Source organism: Zalophus californianus, chromosome 6 (assembly GCF_009762305.2).
Source record: "Zalophus californianus isolate mZalCal1 chromosome 6, mZalCal1.pri.v2, whole genome shotgun sequence".
In the NCBI taxonomy this organism is placed as follows: Eukaryota; Metazoa; Chordata; class Mammalia; order Carnivora; family Otariidae; genus Zalophus; species Zalophus californianus.
The window spans coordinates 90349107-90370642 of record NC_045600.1 but is presented as its reverse complement, the minus strand read 5'-3'; the positions used below and the strand labels follow the sequence as shown (position 1 = coordinate 90370642).

General features: G+C 41.9%; 1 protein-coding gene across 3 annotated transcripts in view; it reads left to right on the top strand.

The window, feature by feature from the left end:
- The window catches only part of SHC4 (SHC adaptor protein 4), a 129702-nt gene that overhangs the window by 36934 nt on the left and 71232 nt on the right, over positions 1–21536 (top strand). For all 3 annotated transcript variants that reach the window (XM_027570729.2, XM_027570727.2, XM_027570728.1), the window contains exon 2: positions 3291–3361. In XM_027570729.2, the coding sequence (XP_027426530.1) occupies positions 3291–3361 (71 nt within the window). The remainder of the gene's footprint in view (positions 1–3290; positions 3362–21536) is intronic.

Here is a 21536-nt window from a genome sequence, read left to right as displayed (position 1 = left end):
CTGCACCATCAACTTTATCATCCAGGGCTCTCCCCACCTACTGCCGCTAGACTGCCTGAGGAGGACACATTCTCCCCAGCCTCCCACTTCACTACAAAACCTCTTCCATTTAGATTGTTTGTTGCCAATCTCTAAGATGGGAACTAACAAAAATAACAAACAGAGGAAATGACAGAGAAATCCAAAAGTCTTCCAAAGGTATCATCCTGGTTTATAGTTTCTGAGTCTACTTCTGAGTCCTCATTTCTCCTGTATGCCTCATTTATCCCTCAGGATGAGGGACCAGTCAAACCTTCACATCCCTCCATCTCTTCTCTCCCTCTGCTCATTTTAAAGACACTGTTGGAGTTGAACAATAGAAGCTTTATTCATTCTTCCAACTAGTATTTATTGAGTACCAGCATGTCCCAAGCACCACCCCAGGTGCTGGGAATACAGCATTGATTATAATGTTTACAGTCAAGGGAATGAAGACAAGCAATAAACAAGCAAGCCAACAAGTAGACCTGATCATCAGTGGCACGAAGGTGACCAGTGAGGGCTGTGATGAAGGTTGACAGGAGGCAGTGATATTTAAATTAAAACCTACAGGACGAGAAGAAGTCAGTCCTGGAAAGAGATGGCAGAAGAGCAAGACAGAAGGGGAGAGGGGAAAGGGCAAGTGCAAAGGCCCTGTGTTTGGAAAGAGTTGGGTGTACTTGAGGAAGAGAGAGAAGATCAATGTGTCAGCGACGTGTATAGGGGGAGAATGACACAGATGAAGTTGGGGGGTAAGCAGGGGCCAGAAAACACAGGGTCTGGGGGTTTATAATAACATGTTTATAATAACATGTTTGTTTTGATAATAAATACCAGGGGGTTCCAGAATGGAGGGACATTTTTGAAAAATCAATCTGGCAGAAAATGTAGGTGGAAAAATGTAGGTGTTTGTTTACATTTTCAAAAAGTGTGCCTTGATGGGCTGGTTAGGATCATTGTCATCTTAACTTGATGATTTACCGCTGAAGGGAAAGATAACACTCCCCTTGGTGCTGACAAAGCCTCCTGCAGGAATTAGAGGAGTAGCCTGTACCCCAACTGTGTGGGGAGTTCATTCTTTCCAGGATGAGGGGTGCAGGAAATAGAGGAGCAGGAGCTAAGTCCTGAAATGAGAGAAGATACTGAAGGCAGGAGAAGCTGGAGTAGCCAGTGAGGATATGAAAACAATCTTTTTAATGCACCTCAGCATGAAACTTGGACCCTTGGAATCTCCTTTCCTGATAGTTCTGAGATGAGCTTTCTACCACATCCCCTAAATCTAGATTTTCTTTCCTAATAAGTCTTATGGATTATTGAACAGAACTGTCTAGACATCACTCACTTTCCCAGTTATGTCTTAACCTTGGGAAGTTAAGCATGATTGGGATGGTATAAAGTGTTCAAAAAATTTTTTGTGTGTCAATACTAGAGACCCAAGAGGAGTGTGACAAACGAATCTGGCTGAGAATTGTCAGGTGATTGTCCTGGCCAGCGTGCTCTCCCAGTACTAGGCTCTAGGCAACATTTGGTAGGCTGACTTGCCGTTAGGATGCTAAATCTACAGAATGTGCTCAGAAGTACTATAAGAAGTGTCTGGGGAGGCACCCTCTGGATCCTGCCATCTTTCCGCGGTGCTTTTGCCATTTCCAAGCAGAGGGAGGCTGGAAGGCTTCCAGAGGAAAGCTAAACAGGAAGCATATAATTTCCAAGGAGCTGACAGATAACTTTCAATCAGACCGCTTGGCTCTCATAACATTTCCGAACTCATTCTCAGAGAAACACTCTCCCTCGTCAGCTAAGGCTCTGCTAAGAGGATTTACTCCCACAGCCTCGCTTGGCAAAGCTACACAGAAGACTACTAAGTCTGCATCCCTAGGCTTAATTCTTCTCCACCATTCCAGAATCCAATTTTCAACGCAGGCTTGTCATTTCCTGGATACCCCACCAATGTCGTTCAGTCAGCAGGTCCCAAACCAACTCATCATCTTCCCCTCTCCTGGTTTTCCTGTTTCTGTTAATGGAATCACTGTTCCCTCTGCTACCCTGGCTGGAAACATCTGAGTCATCCTTGACTCATCCTTGTCTCTTATTCTCTAGATCAAATCAACTGCCGAATCATGTAGTATCTATTTCCATGATGTCACTTGAATTAGTCCCCTCCTTCCTACTGCCGCCATCTCTCCTCGGTGTGGGCTCTCATTACTTCCCCCTCGACAGGAACATCCTCACTTTTCCCCTCACCAATAACCCACCTCCATACTGCTGCTGACATAAGGCTTCTCACACACAGACCAACCACATCGCTCTGGTATCGGCAGCCCGCCATGGTTCCCACATTAAATATAAACTGTCTTTTCGCTTATAAAGCACAATTCCTCTTCTAATACTCCATGTTCAAGGGAAATTTACTAATTCCTGGCATAGGACATGACTCTTTTTTCCTTTCTTGAACCCTGTTAGTAAATGATCTTGTGAAAAAGTAAGATCTTCTTATATGACTAAATTCTGTATTTAGCAGTTATATGCTTGTTTTATCTTCTTAGAAGCTTCACTGGTCTCTGTATTATTTGCCTCACATACCATTGGAGCACATGCACGGACCCGGCGCTGTTCTAAGAGCTCCACGCATGTGAAAAAATTTGACTCTCGTAACAATTCTAATTGTTTCCCCCATTTTGCCAGTGACAAAACTGAAGTGCAGAGAAGTTGAGTAACGTGCTGAGCTTCCATTACTAATAAGTGGCAGATCCAGGATTCGGATGCACACAGTCTGGCCCCAGAGCCCATGATCTGAACCAATGAACTCACATCATCTTTGCTACTTGCCTTCCTGATATCATAGTTGGGATTTGGCTGTGTTTTATTTTTTTTATTTATTTTTTTAAAGATTTTATTCATTTATTTGACAGAGAGAGACACAGCGAGAGAGGGAACACAAGCAGGGGGAATGGAAGAGGGAGAAGCAAGCTTCCCGCTGAACAGGGAGCCCAATGCGGGGCTCAATCCCAGGACCCTGGGATCATGACCTGAGCCGAAGGCAGATGCTTAACAACTGAGCCACCCAGGAGTACTGGCTGATGTTTTATAACTGAACTGAGGTTTAAGGCATATGTCCATTAATGGTGAGAAATATCAATGGTAGGCTAAGTGTGCCAATGTAAGTTGATATCAGGAGCTGACTTAAGGTGTTTCCCAGGAAATCACTATGAAGATGAGAACATCATTGTGCTATTTTTTTTTCCTACTTATTCTTTTTTTTTTTCTTATTCCAGTACATGGGCTGTATTGAAGTACTGCAGTCAATGAGGTCACTGGATTTTGGAATGAGAACCCAAGTTACAAGGTAAGAGAACAAAAATGGAAGAGGATTTGCGGGCTATAGTTTAAAGTCAGAATAGTGTCTCCCTCCCTGTAGGAATTTCATGCAAACCTTCAAAGTCACCATGGGCTTTTATTTATGGTTGGAAGCTAGAACATAGCCCAGTGACCGTGGATGAGGGGCTCATCATGTGAAAGACTTCCCAGTTATGTGGTGGAACATCTGCATTCCATATAAGAACTGATGAGATGATGCAGTCATAGAAATAGCCAGTTTTCCGGGTACCAAAAGCATGTAAAAGGATGCCTGGATATTGAATATTACAGAACCTCAGGCCTGTTGAAGAATTAGCTGAAAAGAAGACCAGGGAAGAGCTTTCTGTATCAGAAAGCCCAAGTTCTCCCCATTTATGAGACATAAAACCTGCTTGCTCCTTGTCTGAGTCTTCCTCCTCTGTGTACAGTGAGTTGCATGGAATTGAACCAAGGGAGCCTTACCCAGCACAGGGGAAGCACAAATTAGAAGCAGAAATACAAGGCATGGGTCATTAAGGTCAAGTTCAAGGCAAGAACGGAAAGAGGAACAAGCATGTGCCCAGACTGGTAACTGGGAGAATTGTGAGGTGAGGGGATGAGGTGAGACGACTGGGTTGATGTGAGTGATTCAAGATGAAGCCTTGGGCATCTTTTCTACATGGTGTCACTGTGTGTCTCAGGGACAAGCCACAGTGCCAATCTGCATCTGTGGTTGCAGGCCAGCCTTTCCAAAGGTGAATGTTCTCATTACGAAGACAGGATAACTCTTCCTCATGCTCATCCCATGAAATTGTAGGCCTAGACAAAGTTTCCTGTGGTTCAAAGTTTTGGGAAAAGGAATCACATTGCTCTTTAGGAGAGTGGCAGTATACAAGAGAATATTAAAACCTTGAGAAGTCCTGTGTAGCAGTCTCAAAAATTCTATTTCAAGATTGTCTAAACCTGTTTGGCCCCAGAATCCTTCTTTTTTTCATGTAACATAAATGAACATCCCATGTATTCCTAGGGTTCCATGAAATGCACTTTAGGAAATGCTCTTTTGGACTCACTAGGGTGCATTCTAATCTGTCTTCCCAAATTCCTCACCATTCCTTCTCTTCTGAGTTTTCTCTTTCCCATTCTCCGTCCCTTCAACTTTTCTGCAGGTGACCTGGTGTCTAGATGAATTTCTCCCCTATTAGTCCTACTTTGGATGTGTCCATGTTTTATTTTCATCCCAATGATCCTTAACCTGGAGAAAACCCTTTCTCCAATCCTGAGCAGATTACAGATGGGAGGAAGAAGGTAGCTATGCCAGGTACCTGGAATGGGGACACCGGACAAAGGAATGCCCACTGTCCTTACCTAAGGATGACTGATTTTCTGTTCATTCATCTATTCATTTTCTTTCACTCAGCTATTTATGGAATGCCCATTAAGTGCCTGGAGCTGTTCAAGAACTGAGGATGCAGAAACCTCTGGCCTCATGAAGTTTATGTTCTAGCTGGGGAAGCAAGACTATAGCAAGGAAACAAATAAATATACAATATAGTTTCATGTAGTAATAAGTGCCATTACTGTAATAATAAAGCAGGGGAAGGGGATAGAGCTGTGGGGGGGGCGCTTTTATTTTTAAACTTTTAAATTTTTAAAAAATTTGTGTATAGTTGATACACAATATTACAGTAGTTTCAGGTGTACAACATAGTGACTCAACTTCTCTATACTTTATGCTGTGCTCACCACAAGTATAGTTACCATCTGTCTAGGGGCTGGGCTTTTAAATGTTATTTTCTAGCTAGAAAAATATTGTATGGTTACTTAGAACATTTGGAAAGTAGAAAAAAGTATGAAAAAAGAAAATCACTCATAATCTCACCGAAGATAATGTCTACCAACATTTTGTGTTTTGGAATACCTTTCCGGTCTTTTTTCATACATGAACGTACGATGATTTTTATAGAAAATCTGGAAAATAGTTGATACTACTTCCATCATCTTGAGCATTTCCCTGTTGCTAAATATTCAAAACTATTATTTAGGTAATACAATATGCATAACATAAAATTTACCATTTTTAAGTATACTGTTCAGTAGCATTAAGTACATGTGCAGCCATTACTTACACCCATCTCCAGAACTTTCTCATCTTTCCAGATTGAAAATCTGTGCTCAATAAATAATAACTCCTGGGGTGGCTGGGTGGCTCAGTCGTTAAGCATCTGCCTTCAGCTCAGGTCATGATCCCAGGGTCCTGGGATCGAGCCCCGCATCGGGCTCCCTGTGCTTCTCCCTCTCCCACTCCCCCTGCTCTGTTCCCTCTCTCACTGTTGTCTCTCTCTCTGTCAAATAAATAAATAAAATATTTTAAAAATAATAAATATAAATAAATAAATAAATAAATAAATAAATAAATAAATAATAACTCCTCATACCCTCCTCCTTCAGCCCATGGCAACCACATTCTACTTTATGTGTCTATAAATTTGACTACTCTGGATACCCCTTGTAAGTGGAATCATGTAGTATTTGTCCTTTTGTGACTGATTTATTTCATTTAATACAATGTCCTCAAGATTTTGAACAAGACCAAACAATATAACTGTTTTGAAGGCATTTGATGTGTATTGCTAAATCATTCTGCAGAAGAACTGACTAGATATTCTCTCTCAGCCATGTAGTATCTTTTATTTTTAGTATCGATTTTTTTAAATCTTTGTGAACTTGGAAGTCTGTAGTGTCCTATTGTTTAGTAAATGGTAAAAGATTATTTTTTCTATGCCATGAAGATTCAGTTTATAACTAATGTACACACCCAAGGGGAGGTGCCTGGCATGGTATCTGGATGTTATTCCTTATAGATTTGTCCATGTATGATTCAGGTATGGCACATTGTGCTCTGGGCAGAGTTGTGCAAGCTCAAGGATTTCTCTGAAATCTCTAATTCCTACCCTGTTTCCCAAATATCTACTTTGCTTCCTTCTCTTTTAATTTTTCCGTCTTTATCTCATTCTCCTCTCTCCTCTCAACTTCCATGTATTTTGACATTTGGCCACTTTTCAAGTTGTGTTGTTACCAACTGTCTTGGATGTTATCATTAAAACAGGTTTAATCAGGTTTCGAGTTATTTTAAATTTAAAGTTCACATATTCACCAAGTTTCATTTAACTCATAATCCTACTTAATCTGAGAAGAAAGATTTCACTGGACTGGTTACAATTCCAAAAGAAAGAACTTTATTTTGTGTGACCACAGCTATCTCCCTACCTTTACCATCAAACATAAACATAAAATCAATCAGGGCTGAATGCTGATAAACTAGTGTATCTAATTGCCACTGTAGGTACAAACTGTATTTCAGGCTAATGTCCCACCCATGGTAAATGGTCTCACCATCCCTAAATTAGTTAATACATTATTCCAGACAATGGGGAGACAGCAACGGGACATTCCTGATGATGAAGGAGGAGCCATGATTAAGATCTAACAGGTGGGTCAGCATTTGAAACAGAGAAGAAAGTTGGAGTAGAATTCGTGTCTTCAATTGTTTGAGGGCTGAATGCGCAGGATTTCTAGAACACAGAGAGTACTCAAATAGAGCAGAGAAAAAAGAAAAGGGCAAGAGGCTATTCACTTTCTCAGCAGTTCCCTGGATCACACCTCTTTCAAAGTTTCCATCATACAACCCCCCACCTTGACTCCAGATTTAGTCCCCAAAGGAGCCCTGTGGGTGGTTTCTACTGTTGTTTTGCCACTAATTCTCACCCAGGCATTTATCGTTTTGACTGATTTAGGACCAGATCTCAGTTTTTATTAGCCAGGTATTCATGCAAACGGGCAAAGGAGGAAGTTTTCCTGATAGAAAAGAGAAACAGGATCATTAGGACAACAAAGGCTCACAGCCACAGTTGTCTTCAAAATGTCTAGAAAACAATATCAAGAGGAAATGAGAGAAAGTGAAAGTGAAAGTCATGCTAAGGATGATATAATCATTTGCTCTTTTCTAAAAAGGGTTTCTATCCTGGTTTTTAAAACAAAACTAAAGAAAACAAAACACCTCATTCCATCTAAATCAGGACGCACACACACATGCACACACACTCACAGAAAAATAACTCAGCTCACGAAAACCTAGCCTGTTTTCCCTCCTTTGAGTAAGCATCCAGATCATGCAAAGAAGAAAAAAATCTTCCTTCTCTCTCTAAGGATGCCTCCCTCTTTGTGTCTGGGTGGGAATTTGCCTCAGATACCGAAGGAGAGAGAAACAACCGTTCAGGGTAAACGCAATAACGAGCTGGTGGGACAGGGCTTGACTCTCAACCCTAAAAGAACAGAACTTCTTAGGAAACTGTTGAAGGGACATCTAGTTCATCACATTTATCACAGAGCATCATTTCCTTCAAGGGGCAGGGCACACTGCTGGTGGGAGGGACCTCAAGATCGCTGTCTTACTACTCTGTCCTCCTGTATTTATTGCCTTATGTTTGTAACTCATATTTGGTAATAAAATCAGCCAGGCTAAGCACAAGACACCCAGCACAGGATCTGCCCTTATCAGGCTCCAGGACAGCTGGGAAGCAGCAGCTGGTTGTGGGTTGGCTCATTCTTGTGATTGCCATCCCTGGGGGCCTATGAAGGAAAATGGGGAGCTGTTAGACAGTGGGTGGTAAATGCTCCCTTTTTAGGGTCCTGGCTTCAGATTCATTCTTCTCTAGCTGATCGTAAGGGGCTACACATCATGGATTAATTTATCTGCCCCATTCCATGGGTGCAGAAAAACCTTGAGTAGTGTTGTTTTTTGAACTGCTGCTGTAGACACTAAGCAGGCTATTTGTGTGATTTGGTACTAGGTAGAGCAATGAGGAAGCAGAGATCATAACTCAGAGGATATTGTAATTGGACTAATTTCCTGTTTGAAACATTACTGCTAATGAACAGTGATTCTGCAGATTTAATTCACTGTCTTGAAATTTTGATTCTTTGGCTTCAACAGGACATTAAAGGCAGTTCTTCAGAGACAAATGCATACTGTGTGTGTGTGTGTGTGTGTGGATGTGTGTTAGCAACCATTTGATGCAAAGCGGATCCACCATGCAGCTGAACATTTACATAAAGTCCTGTGTTTGTGGTTTCTAAGGCATGTGAACGTAAGGAGGGAAAGTATTCTGTAGAGGTCCAATATCTGTATGTTTGGTGGCTAAATTAAGATATTTGTTTGAAAACAGGCTGGCATTTATCTAAATGTCCTGAGGATTAGAGGAATGAGATCGGTTGCAGCTAACCAGGGATCAGGGTGTGTCTTCGCATAAAACTTGGAGTAACTGTATCACCCCGGTGGTACAGTCCGTTAAGCGTCCGTTTCTTGGTTTCTGCTCAGGTTGTGATCTCAGGGTTGTGGGATTGAGCCCCGACTCGGGCTCCAAGCTCAGCGCAGAGTCTGCTAAAATTTCTCTCTCCTCCCTCTGTCCCCACCCCCACTCTGTCTCTCTCTCAAATAAATAAATAAATCTTAAAAAAGAAAAAACTTAGAGTAACTGTACTGAATCTGGTGTGTGGGTTCTTTGTTGACTTCTGGGTAGACCATTGGAGTTAGTAGGATTGTAGCCCACATGGCATACAAAATAAAGACTGCCAGATGTGGGTATAAAAGACTGAGTCTCTTAACGTGCCGTGCAAGGAAACATTCCTTGATGAAGGAATTTACTGAGGAGAGTGGTAAGGAGAAAAAACAAATCAGGAGTTTTTAAGTTCTAGTTTATGGTGATCACGCTAAGGCTTGAAACCAAGCACTCTGGCTGAGAGGCAATGTACGTGGTTCGATAAAACAAGTGCCGTTGTTCATGGGTCAGGAAAGAATGTTAAGACCCCAGTAAGGGTCCAGTGTTCCAGGGTCAATGTTTGTAACCTTTATCAGCTGGTGAGAACAGTTACAATAAAACCTAACAGTCAAATACTCTTCAGCAAGCACTGATTTAAGCGGAAGTACTTCCTGTCACACACACGTGATGGCAGGAAGCTCTTGCTGGAGGTTTTGGGCCGTGTGTATGTGTGTGTGTGTGTGTGTGTGTGTGTGTGTGTGTGTATGGACAGTGACTGTCTCTTCTGGTGTCAAGTTTCACAGCTCCCCAGTTCCTCACAACCTATTTGGGACTGAGATCTCAGTTCTCAGATATCTGAGATGAAATAGTCAATTAAATTCCTTTTAGAAGACTCCAAAGATCTAGTAATAAAAAAAATGTTTCCAAGCATTGGGAAGGGTTCTGATAGCATGACAGAGTCAAATGAAGGGAGAGAGGGTAGGAAAGTCGATGGCACTGTTTTGCTCAGTCATTAGTGCAGTGTCTTTCACATATAGGTACACAGTTACTATTTGAATGAACAGGAGTAAGGCAACCCACAGAATAAGAAAAATATTTTCACATCATATATTTGATAAAGGGTTAATATCCAGAATATATAAAGAACCTATACAACTCAACAACAACAAAAAATAAACAACTTTATGAAAAACTGGGCAAAGGACTTGAATAGACGTTTCTCCAAAGAAGACACACAAATGGGCCGTAAGCACATGAAAAGATGCTCAATGTCACTAATCTTTAGGGAAATGCAAATCAAAACCACAATGAAGAGCTCCTCGGTGGCTCAGTGGTTAAGTGTCTGCCTTCGGCTCAGGTCATGATCCCAGGGTCCTGGGATTGAGCCCCGCATCGGGATCCCTGCTCGGTGGGAGACCTGCTTCTCCCTCTCCCACTCCCCCTGCTTGTGTTCCCTCTCTCGCTGTGCCTCTCTCTGTCAAATAAATAAATAAAATATTTAAAAAAAAACACACACAATGAGATTGCTCTTCACACCCATTAGAATGACTATTGTTTAAAACACAAGTACACAAATCCAAAAAACAGAAAATAACAAATCTTAGCAGGGTGTGGAGAAATTAGGAACTCTTGTGTGTGTGTTCTTGGTGGCAATGTTAAATGGTGCAGCCACTAGGGAAAACAGCATGGGAGTTTCTAAAAATATTAAAAATAGAATTACCATATGATCCAGCAATTCCACTTCTGGGTGTAGTTCTAAATGACTTGAAAACAGCGACTCAGATATTTGTACATTCATGTCCAGAGCAGCATGATTCCCAATACACAAAAGGTGGAAGCAACCCAAGTGTCCACTGATGGACAAATAGATAAGCTAAATGTGAGACACATACAGACACACAGACACACACAGAGGAATATTAGCTTTAAAAAAGAAGAACATCCTGTCAGATTTGACAGCATGCAAGAACCTGGAAGGCATTATGCTAAGTGAAATAAGCCAGAGAAAGACAAATACTGCATGGTATCCCTTATATGTGGAATCTTAAAAAAAAAAGTGGAACAATGACAGAAAGTCTAACTCATAGAAGCAGGATAGTTGCCAGGGGCTGGGGGCTGGGAGAAATGTGGAGATGTTGGTAAAAGGGTGCCAGCTTTTAATTTTAAGATGATCAAGGTCTGAGGATCTAATGCAGAGCGTGGTGACCATGGCCGAGAATACTGTATTGTATAATTGAAATTTGCTGAGACTAGATCTTAAGTATTTTCACACACAGAGACACACACAAAAGTTAGATATGGGAGGTGATGGATGCGTTAATTAGCGTGATTGTGGGAGTCCTTTCACAACGTCCATGTGTATCAAATTATCACACCGTACCCTTTAAAAATATGACAGTTTTATTTGCCAATGATACCTCAATAAAGCTGAGGGAAAAAGTAAGGAAATTGGCTCATGCTTCAACACGGATGAGCCTCGCCTTAATCTGTTTGGGCTGCTGTAACAAGATAGCACAGATTGGGTAGTTTATAAACAACAGATATTTATTTTTTACAGTTCTGGAATCTGGATGTCCGAGATCAAGGTGGCAGCATGGTTGGGTGAGGGCCCTTTTCCCAATCACAGACTTACTGTATTGCGAAAGGGGCTGGGGAGCTCTGTGATATCTCTTTTGTAAGAGCATTAATCTCATTCATGAGGGCTCAATCCTCATGACATAATTACCTCCCAAAGACTCCACCTACTACTACCAGCACCTTTGGGGATTAGGACTGCAACATACAAATTTGGGGGAGACAAAAGCATTCAGATCATAGCAAACCTTGAAGATACTACACAAAGTGAAATAAGCCAGTCACCAAAGGACAGATACTGTATGCTTTCACTTCTACAAAGTACCTGGAGTTGTCAGATCCAGAGACAGAAAGTAGAGTGGTGGTTGCCAGGGGCTGGGGTGGTTGCGAGGGAGTTGGTGCTTAATGGGGACAGTTTCAGGTTGGGAAGTTGAAGAGTCCTGGAGATGGATAGGGTGATCGTTGCACAAGGTGAATGCACTTAATGCCACTGAACTATACTCTTAAAAACAGTCACAGTGGCAAATTTTATAATATGTGTATTTTACTATAATTTTTTTTAAAGTATAGTTACTAGATAGATGAGTTATATTTTGGGAGGCTCCAGTATTGTATAAGTGAATATTATTTTGTTGAAAGCCGGTAGGAGAAGGATAATTGAAGCTTCAGGGTCTGAGTTTCCAGCAGGTCCTCAGCCAAGAGAATTTGGTAAGGAGGGCAGAGTGGCTTCTTCTAATTTCTTGACAAAGAAGCCCAACCAAAAGCCACACTGGCTGAGAGGGCTGCTGGAGGACAGGAGGTGAGAGTAGATACCAAGAGCTAATGTTTGTTTCCCACGGCACAGAGCTGTTGCATCCGTGGTCCCTTTTGAACTGCACAAACCCCCAAGAGGGGGGTGCTGTAATTCCCTGTTTTAAAGCAGGGGAGGCTGAGGCTCAGAGAAGGTAAGTGACCATCCCAAGCCCACACAGTTCTTTTGCTGGGGCTCAAACCCAAGTACTCTCACTCCATCTCCTACAGTACTTAATGTTTCCTAGTGGACATTGCTTTGACGCTAAGGACCTGCTCTTTTAGCCATGAATAGACTAAGGTGGTGGGGGACCATTGAGGGAATAACAGCAGACCTGAGTCATCTTTAAAAATCACTACGAAGTGAGAGAACAACAGCACGGCTATGATTATCATCACCGATGTCAATCCTGTGGGACATCTCATTCTTAACATTTTTTTCACTATTGACAGTAAAAAACATTTTTTTTTCTGATTACAAAAAGTAAGTCTGACTTATAGTGGGAACCGGAAAGTAGGGCAAAATAAAAGAAAAAAACGAGACAACTCAATGGAGATAATCAAGAGGAACAGTTTGGTATAAGGGTTTTCCTGTCATATGTTTAATACCTAAAGTCAAAGTATATATGCTTATTGATTTGTTAGGTGTTTTTGTCATTTGCTGTGCACATTTTCTAGGTTGCGAAGTATGAGTAGTACTTGCATTGACCTGAGCTTTCAGGTAGAAGAAATCATTTTAAGTGCGTCTACTTGTCATAGGTATATTAATGAAGAGTCCTTTTGCTTTAAATAACAGAAAATGACTTTGCCTAGCTTAATCCAAAAGGGGGGTTTCCTGAAAGGATATTGGGGCAGCTCATGGAACCTGGAAAACAATGAACAAACCAGTAGAAGGACAGGGTCTGGGGTCCCGAGGCCCCAGCAAGAGGACTCCAGAGATTCCCCATCTCTGGTTCTCTCAGTTCCAGATATCAGACTCCCAGGGGAGACAGTGATTGGGACCTAATCCTGCACTAATCATCTTTGGCCAGGACAGAGTTGCATTGTGAAAATATAATGCTTCTGTAATAATCATATATGGGGAAGTGGAGTGGCTGAGGAGGGAGAAGAGCAGAAAAAGCAGGAGGAGAAAGAGGCTTATGAAATGGAGGTAGTAGATGCAATGAATCATAGATTTCGACCTCATAGGGAAGAGAAGACATTAGATCAATTTCCTTGGACACAACAACAAAGATTGGCACTATTTAAATCATCCCCAAAATGCTGCACTCAAGTCCAAAGTTTGCTAAATTGTTAATCAAATGTTTCGTGTTATTAATGGCTAGCACATTAATTTTAGAACATAATTCAATTGAGCTGCATTTTTGTGGGGTGACAGAAACTTGGAGACTACATGTATAGGTATTGTATATGTTTATTTCCCTTTTATATGACTTAGGGCAGTGGGGGCTTTTTTGGAATTTTTTTTTTATTATGTTCTGTTAGCCAGCATATAGTACATCATTAGTTTTTGATGTAGTGTTCAACGATTCATTAGTTGCATATAACACCCAGTGCTCATCAAGGGCAGTGTTTTAATGCTTCAGATATTTATAGAGGTTTGTAAAATGGTCATTATTTTTGTTCCGTGACAAGTTGTTTACAGTATCTATATTTTATTTGCGGAGGAGTCTTTGGTCAGGAATGAAACTCCCAACTATAGCATCTTTTCCATGGGAAATGTGATTCACTTTATGAAGTGGTTTCTAAAAATATGTTGCAGCTAAAATCAGGGCCTGCTAATTTATCCATATGATAAATATAGCAACTTACAGGTAGGTAGATATTATCACACAAACACATCCACACACAAGCACACACTCTCCAAAAATGTCGTATGTACACATTTACTGAGCCAAGCGAGAATGTTTAGCTGCCCATGTCTAAGTAGGGATGGTAGAGGATGGCCTCATGTGTTTTGAGGAAGAACAAATTAATTCAGAGCTTAAAATGCATGAATGTTAAAGCCTAGGCATTTTGGGGAGACCCCAGTGTTTTAAACTCCAATTGTTGAGTTAAATAGCTTTCTCCAGTGATTTTTTCCCCCAGGCCTCCTTTACTGTGCAGAGCCAGATGAGAAGGCATTTGAGTATCTCCCTTCTGTAGCCCTTTTTGGTTTCCTATAGAAGTCAGAACTGAATTTGTAGCAACCCAAGCATTCTCAATTATAGTCAGTGCAAATGTTCTTCAGGAGCAAGAGAATAGATTTCTAATTTTGATTTTGACAGACACACTGGTCTGAATCATTTAACAGTGCAAGTAGAATAGGCTTTTGAACCAGTGTTCCTAGAAACACCAAGGCTATAGCTTCATGGAATCCTCTTGAAAAAGCTCAGACTTCATCCCTGACTGTGGCTGGCCTGGAAGGGGTTGGGTCTCCTATGGTTCTACTTCAATAGACTAATCATAAGAGCTCCATCATCCGTCATCTTTGGGTTTGAAGGTTCTTGTGGAAGCCTGGTCCATAGCCCTGGACCAGGTTTCAAAGCCACAGTGCCCAAGATATAGTTGGATCAATAAATATTTATTGGTTAAGAGAGAGGTTTCAGGTCTTCTCAGGCCTTGATCACAGATCTTGAGGTGACTCTGGAGGTCTTGAAGCCTCCGTGGTCACTGCTGGTAGTCAGAGAAAAGCAGAAAAGACCTAGAGAATCTACCAACATGGAATCTGGCATCCTAAACGAGGTCAGATTCCAGAATGAGGAACTCAGACAATTGGGTCAGGCCCCTAGCTCTAAGGCAGAGTGCCTGACACATGGACATCATTCATAAATATTGCTAAACAAAGGAATAAAAATAAATTCACTGAAGATACTCAGTGGTTTGGTTCAAAGACCCTTGGGGCTCAAGGAGTTGATTCAGATGAAGAGAAAGATTTCTCAATCCCTATGGAACTGGCTTCAGCCTCTTTCTAGTTTCAACTATTAGCAAGCAGTCTATAGAGTAGTTTATGATTAAGTAATAGCTACCATCATCAGCATTGTCATCATCACAAAAGTTAACATTTGTAAGAGAGATATCACTATTAATCTTTTTTTGCCCATGAGGATACCGAGACTTAGAGAAATTATGGAACCCACCATGGTCACTTAGCAAGTTAGTAAGTGGTAGAACCAGAAACCAGATCTGCCTGAATCTTGCGTACTTCCCTTCATCAAAATGAGAGAGCTTTAAAGAACAAAGCTCAGGGAAATGCTGAAAGCCAGAAGTGACAGAGTAAAGAAATGTTGAGTCCTCAGTTTGGAATTTGGCATGGGTTCAATATGCCAGGTGCCTTATTTGTGAGTTCTCTCTGGAAGGGCCTTCATAATGATACTCATAGATTTGTAGGTGAGGATGCTTTTAGTGATGTTTTCCAATCTCTACTAAGGAAAAATAAAGATTGTGTCAGACGGTGGTTCTCAAACTTTAGCATGCAAGGGAATCAGTTACTTGGAGGCCTTGTTGAAACACAGAATGTTGTACTCCACTCCTAGAGTTTTTGATTTAAGAATTTGCATGCCTATCAACTTCCCAGGTTTTGCTAATGCTGCTGGTCCGGGAACCACCCTTTGAGAACCACGGGTATAAGGGAAGCGTGTCCTGTGGTTTCGAAATGAGGTTTACAGTTGGGCCATGGATCATATGGAAACCCCTTCATTTTTAAAGGCGGTTCTCCAGAAAATTCCCCCAAAGCATCTGGAGGTTTTTACTGTTGTTCTGTTTTCATTTTTAAGAAAAGGGCAAAGCCTGGGGATTGCCAGAGCAGCGAGTTCTAATTTTGCTCTATGTCTGTGTATATATAGCTGGAAAAGTCAATGATGCAGTTCCTTTTAGGAAGAGTGAGCCAGATGGAAGGCACTCAAAATTCATTAAAAACTAATCTCTGCATGAAGGAGTCCTATCTTTGATAAAAAGAGAGCTTTGTGGCCAAAGGAAATGCAGGACAGTTGGTGCATCTCTCCACCTGCCAGGCAGACTTGTTCCGTGCCCTATTGGTATTCTCCATAGGAAAACTGCGAATTGCCTCACAGAGTAAACGTGCAGCTCTGACCCCTTTAATTAAACATGAGGTGTAGCTCGTGAGAGCATGGGTGCTTTCACATATGATTGAACGATACGGGGGTGGATCTTTTTGATCCAGATTATCTGAGCCACTAATGAGAATTTCTCTGAAAATAATTTCTTTCCAATCTCATCTGTGACAACAAGATTATTAAAAAAAAAAGACATCCTTTATTTAAATGTGTATGCCAATGTCAGGTGGCATCATTCTGGCAGCAGCTCATGAGCAGGGCGGAGGCTGGATGTATAAACAGACTCTGGCGTAGAGAGTTAAATGCAGAGGCTTGCTGGGTGGGCTCTCAGGAGCAACACGTGAGGGAGTGAGGGATGCAGGACCGGGCAGAGGGGGAGCTTGACCAGCGATACCATCTCACCAAAGGCCTGAGCAGATCCCATGGGCAAAGAGACCAGGTCTTGGAACTTCATACTGACCTGTCATTGGACGCCTGCTATCTCTGGAGAGGGGACGTATCTGTGGGCAAAGCAATTGCCTTAAGGAGGAGACATTTTCTGGGGAAGGAACTTAGCCTTGAGCCATTAGCAGTGAACACTCTGGCAATAGGGGCGATGAATATCTCTCTGCAGAAGGGGGAGTTGGGAAAAGGGATCGCACTGGGATTCGGTGCCACATTTACGCATTCTGCCTTGACAGAAACATGTACTGTCCTTTACTAAGTTGCATAACAGACATGATTGGACCTCTTCTCCAACATATTATCTATAGCACCCCAGTTATAACGCAGAGAGTACTCTGCTGGGTACTAGGCATTGTAGAAAGCAGGTTAGACCCATTTCTTAAAGCAGACAGACATTATAAGGATAAAGCCCTACCTTGCTCAGGGTCACAGAATTTGTGAGGGATCTACTTTTGGAACTTTTGCTGTCTGCTTGCAGGCCCACTGAACCAGCCTTTATCCAGATTGTTATCATCTGGAAGAGGAGTTAGAGACAAATTAAAGCCCTTAACATTTACTATAATTTTGCACTTGCATTTACTTTTGTATTCCTTCATGTACTTTGCACTGGATAATGCACATGGCATCACTTAATGAAGGTTAGTGGATATTAAATGGATATTAAAACAAAACAAAAAAGAATTTCTCCACTGAGCGCCGGTAGGAGGGACAAAGAATGGAAGATGATAATTCACAGTTTGTAAAAGGAGTTCCATAATTCTTATATTTACACAGAAGACCCACCTCTTATAAAACCCAGCTTCCTGTACCAAGAAATGGAATAAGACCAAGTCCAAAAGCTATATAAATAATCTCTGTAAAGATTAAAAGGTTGTGCCCTAATCGGTGTCCCATAGCTGACCATGACCCCAAAGGCTCTAACATTCATTTTTGGTTTGCTCCAGAAGGGTCAGCAAACCACAGCCTGAGGGCCTAATTCAGCCTACTGCCTGATTTTGATTCTGCCACCTTGTGACCCAAGAACGGTTTTGACCTTTTTAAATGGTTCAGGAAACAATTAAAAGAAGACTATTTCACGACACATGAAAAAAATTATATGAAATTCAGATTTCAGGGTCCCTAAGTGTTACCATCACACGATCATGCCCATTCATTTGTATATTGTCTGTGGCTGTCTTCCTAGCTACAGCTGCCGAGCTGAGCAGTTGTGACAGAGATACGGCCAGCAGAGCCTAGCGGTTTTACTATCTGGCCTTTTATAGGAAAGGCAGGCCAACTGCCGCCGTTAAGAGACTCTCAACTTTAGCTCTGTTAGAAACACTTGAGGGAGTTTTTCAAACTCCCAGTCTCCAAGCCCCACCCTGCCCCAATTAAAACAGTCTGGAGATGAGACCCTGTCTTCAGGATTTGTTAAAGCTCCCCGGTGTTTCCCCAATGTGGCCAAGGTTGAGAACCACTACCTAGAGCATGAAGGCATTTGGAAGGACAGGTGGATGGGCCTGTTGGCATCCAGGCTGCCAGATGGGAGAGAGAATGCAGGTCACTCTGCACCACCTGTGTGTTCTGGGGGCAATGTGAGCAAAGATGTTCAGGACCTCCAGATGCCCTCTGGTGAAAGCCCTTCCCATAAGGAGATTGGCAGGGATGAAGGGGGTGGGGGAGAGGAGAAGATTATACCAGGTATCTAGCCCAGCATATGGAATGACTGAGTTGAAGACAAATTTTCCCCCAAATGGAGCGTCATCAAGCATATAGGCAGTGAGGCCATCCCTACCCTAGCTGCTAGGAGTAGGTGACCTAATTCCTTAGCATTTACTAACACAGGCATCTGCTTGAAACTGCAGAACATAGAACCAGGTATCCTGTGCAGTGAGACCGATGGAAGTTTAATCAACTGCGTGGTGCCTGGACCGATCTGCCTCAGAATCACACTGGAGGCTCCTGGGCCCCACTCCAGCCCTATAGAATTGAAATCTCCAGGAATAGTCCCAGGAGTCTACATTTTACCCAGCATCCTAGTTGATTCCACTACCTACTTAAACGGTTATGCTGTTGAATTTTTAGCAGATATGCAGGCCTTAGCTGTCCTACCATTATTTGCTATGGTGGACTCAACTGGCTAGACCAGTTATTGATTCCTCTGAAGTGCGCACACATACATCAAAAAAAAAAAAAAGAGGGACTTACCAGGTAAAATCTGTAATATATATGCCAAATGACCTTTCAAATAATCAGAGTTATTTGTTTAAAAAGCATCGTGGAAGTCATATACTCATTCTACCAATTACCGTCTTGCTCGGTAGTATAGATAGCTCAATGGCAAATTGTTTGAAAAATCTTAAACGGAGCCAATCTTCTTTCTTTGAAGATAGGCCTACTTTTTGGAAGTAGATAAACATCATCTGGAGTGAAATAGGGTGGATAAAGTGGACAATTAAGTTAGATCTGTTATGGGTTTTAAAAAAATGAGCTTTGACTTATAAGTGACCAGACTGTGTATCAGTTCACTCTTTCACTCCCAAAGACATGCCTTCATCATATTTTGAATATTTTGTCCAAAACAGAGTTGTTTTAGAAAAGCCCATTTTATCCCAAAGTAATGGAAAACAGTTCTTTGGATTTACAAATTTCAGGGTGTTTTGTATGAAATCAACCCCATTTCTCTCTTGTCATTTTCATAAGGCTTAGAGACTGAGAAGGTGTTTTTGTGGGTGTAGGTGTTTGCATTTTGAAATATGTGATTCCATTACACAGGAAATCATTGTGGGGATAGGAGAAAATCAGCACTTCATTTCTGTTCACCATGGGACACTTGGCAGGGGTGCGGGGGTCTCTCACTCCAGTCAAGTGCACTTGATGGGGCAACATTTGCCTCGGAGCCAAAGGGCAACATTGTGGAGCACACAGGACAGCTGTGTTCTGTGGTGGTTGAGCTGGGTAGAATTGTAAACGTACTTTAGAATCAGATTTTAAATATAATTCAGGTTGGACAGAGAGGTACGATAAGTCAGTATGAGACTAGAAGTTGTGGGCAGTCCTGAAAGGTTTTATTTGGCCGTCTTGGGACTTGAAGTGCCTATTTCTAAAGGAAAGGATATATTTTATGGGCTGTGTCTACCCTCCTAGAGTGCAGGGGTGATGCCCCTTGATAACAGCACAAAGGGAGTTTGAAGCTATCCATTTTCTACCAGTCTGTGGGCACTGACTGTATTCATTGTGTGTTTATCTCCATGGAGGCAGGCTCATGTTCTAAAGTGTCTTGTCTGAGGGCTTACACAAATTTTTTAATGTCTTTTATTTCACCAAGCTGAACAAAATTGAATTGATCTTCTGCAGGCAAAGATTTCAAAAAAGAAGGTACTAGTTTCCCTAAAACAACGGTACAACGTTGTGGGGCTTGAGGTGCTCAGGAGTCCCTTCATTCATCGATTTGAAGGCACTCTGAGACATTGACAACCTGTCGCTTTGACACTGTGAACGGATTTCCTGGAGGATTCATGCGGGAGAGGAAAAGTAAGGGAAAGTCCCTTGGGAGATACAAGGAGATACTGGGGACTTTGTTTTGCCTGATTATTTTTGAGTTTTATTTGGGAGAGGTTTTTGCTGTGATTAAAATTTATTCTCATTTCTATTTGCCTGGACAAAATTGAAACCACTCCTTCACTGTGTGTGTGGGGGGGTGTGGGTGTGGGTGTGTAGCAGGAGGTGGGAAGAGTTGCCTTGAACCATTCCACTGGGCCTTTTGTCTAGTTTCATGTTACACATTTTCTGGCTTTCCTATTTACTGAAGAACTGCATTTTGACATTCACTAGAAATAATCCGTCCAACAGCCCTCCCCCCCCATTAATCGCTCCACTTTGTCTTGGGTTGTGATATTGCCGTCCAAACCTAAAACAGGGAGGGGGAGTTAGGCAACTTTGCTTCCAGAAGAGCTTAACTGTTTAAGGGTTAAAGACACAGAAAAATTATAACTTAAGTACTGTCATGGCCAAGGGTTGATGAAGAAAGGTGGCTTTGTTTGGATGATTAGTGTGGACTCTGTGAAGACAGACAAAATATCTTTTTTTGGTCTTAATGGTGTAGGCAGGGTTTTATATGCTTAAAAGCAAATCTTCCACTGCATTCTCATTCTCTTACATCAGCCCACTTCTCCCCTTCCCTCTCATGTGGCAAAACAATAAACAAAGTGGCCACTGTTGGTGCCATAGGGCGTTTCGCACTCTTTCTTGCTAGTGCAGGCTCCCAGAATGGAAATCGTGAGCCATTTAAACTCTGAAAGTTCTGCTTCTCCAGGAGAGGACATTTGCTGAACAGTTGCTAGCTGGAGAGTGTCTCATGACGAGTCAGTCCCAAAAGGGTTATGCAGAAATGCTGGCTGCATAGGCTCTGGGATGGTGGGGACACCCCCAGTCCTGGGAGAAATCCCTCGCTCCCTCTGGGGCCCTCTGTTTTTTCTTCTGCATTTGTAAAGTGTCTGAGGGTGTGGCTGAAACTCCAGAAAAGCATTGAAAGTACTATTTGTTCTTGAAAATGTTACAGTTAATCTCTCGGTCCTAGTCTGAGGGAAAGAAAAGATCTTTGTGAAGAAAGGCAACAAAATGCAAGCATCTATCTCTTCCCTGGCTGGGGTTGCAGATTTGTTAACTCTGATATCAGCAGAGAAAGTGGAATTTGAGAGGTTATTTTAAAGCAGCGGTTCTTAGCCTGGGATCTCTGGATTCCCAAGAGCCCCACAGATGGTTTTCTGGGGGTGGTGGTGAGGGGGAGGAGCGGATCCTCTGGAATTGAATAGAAAAGTTTGTATAGACAGACCTTTTATTGGAGACAGAGCCTGTGACTCTCTGGAGTCTCAAATCCGAAAAAAAAAATTAATAATCACTTTCTTTCGGTTTTTTTTTTCTTGTTTTATTGTGGCAAAATATACATAACATAAAATGTACCACCTTAACCATCTTTGGGCGTACAGTTCGGTGCTATTAAATACAATCACATTGTTGCGCAGCC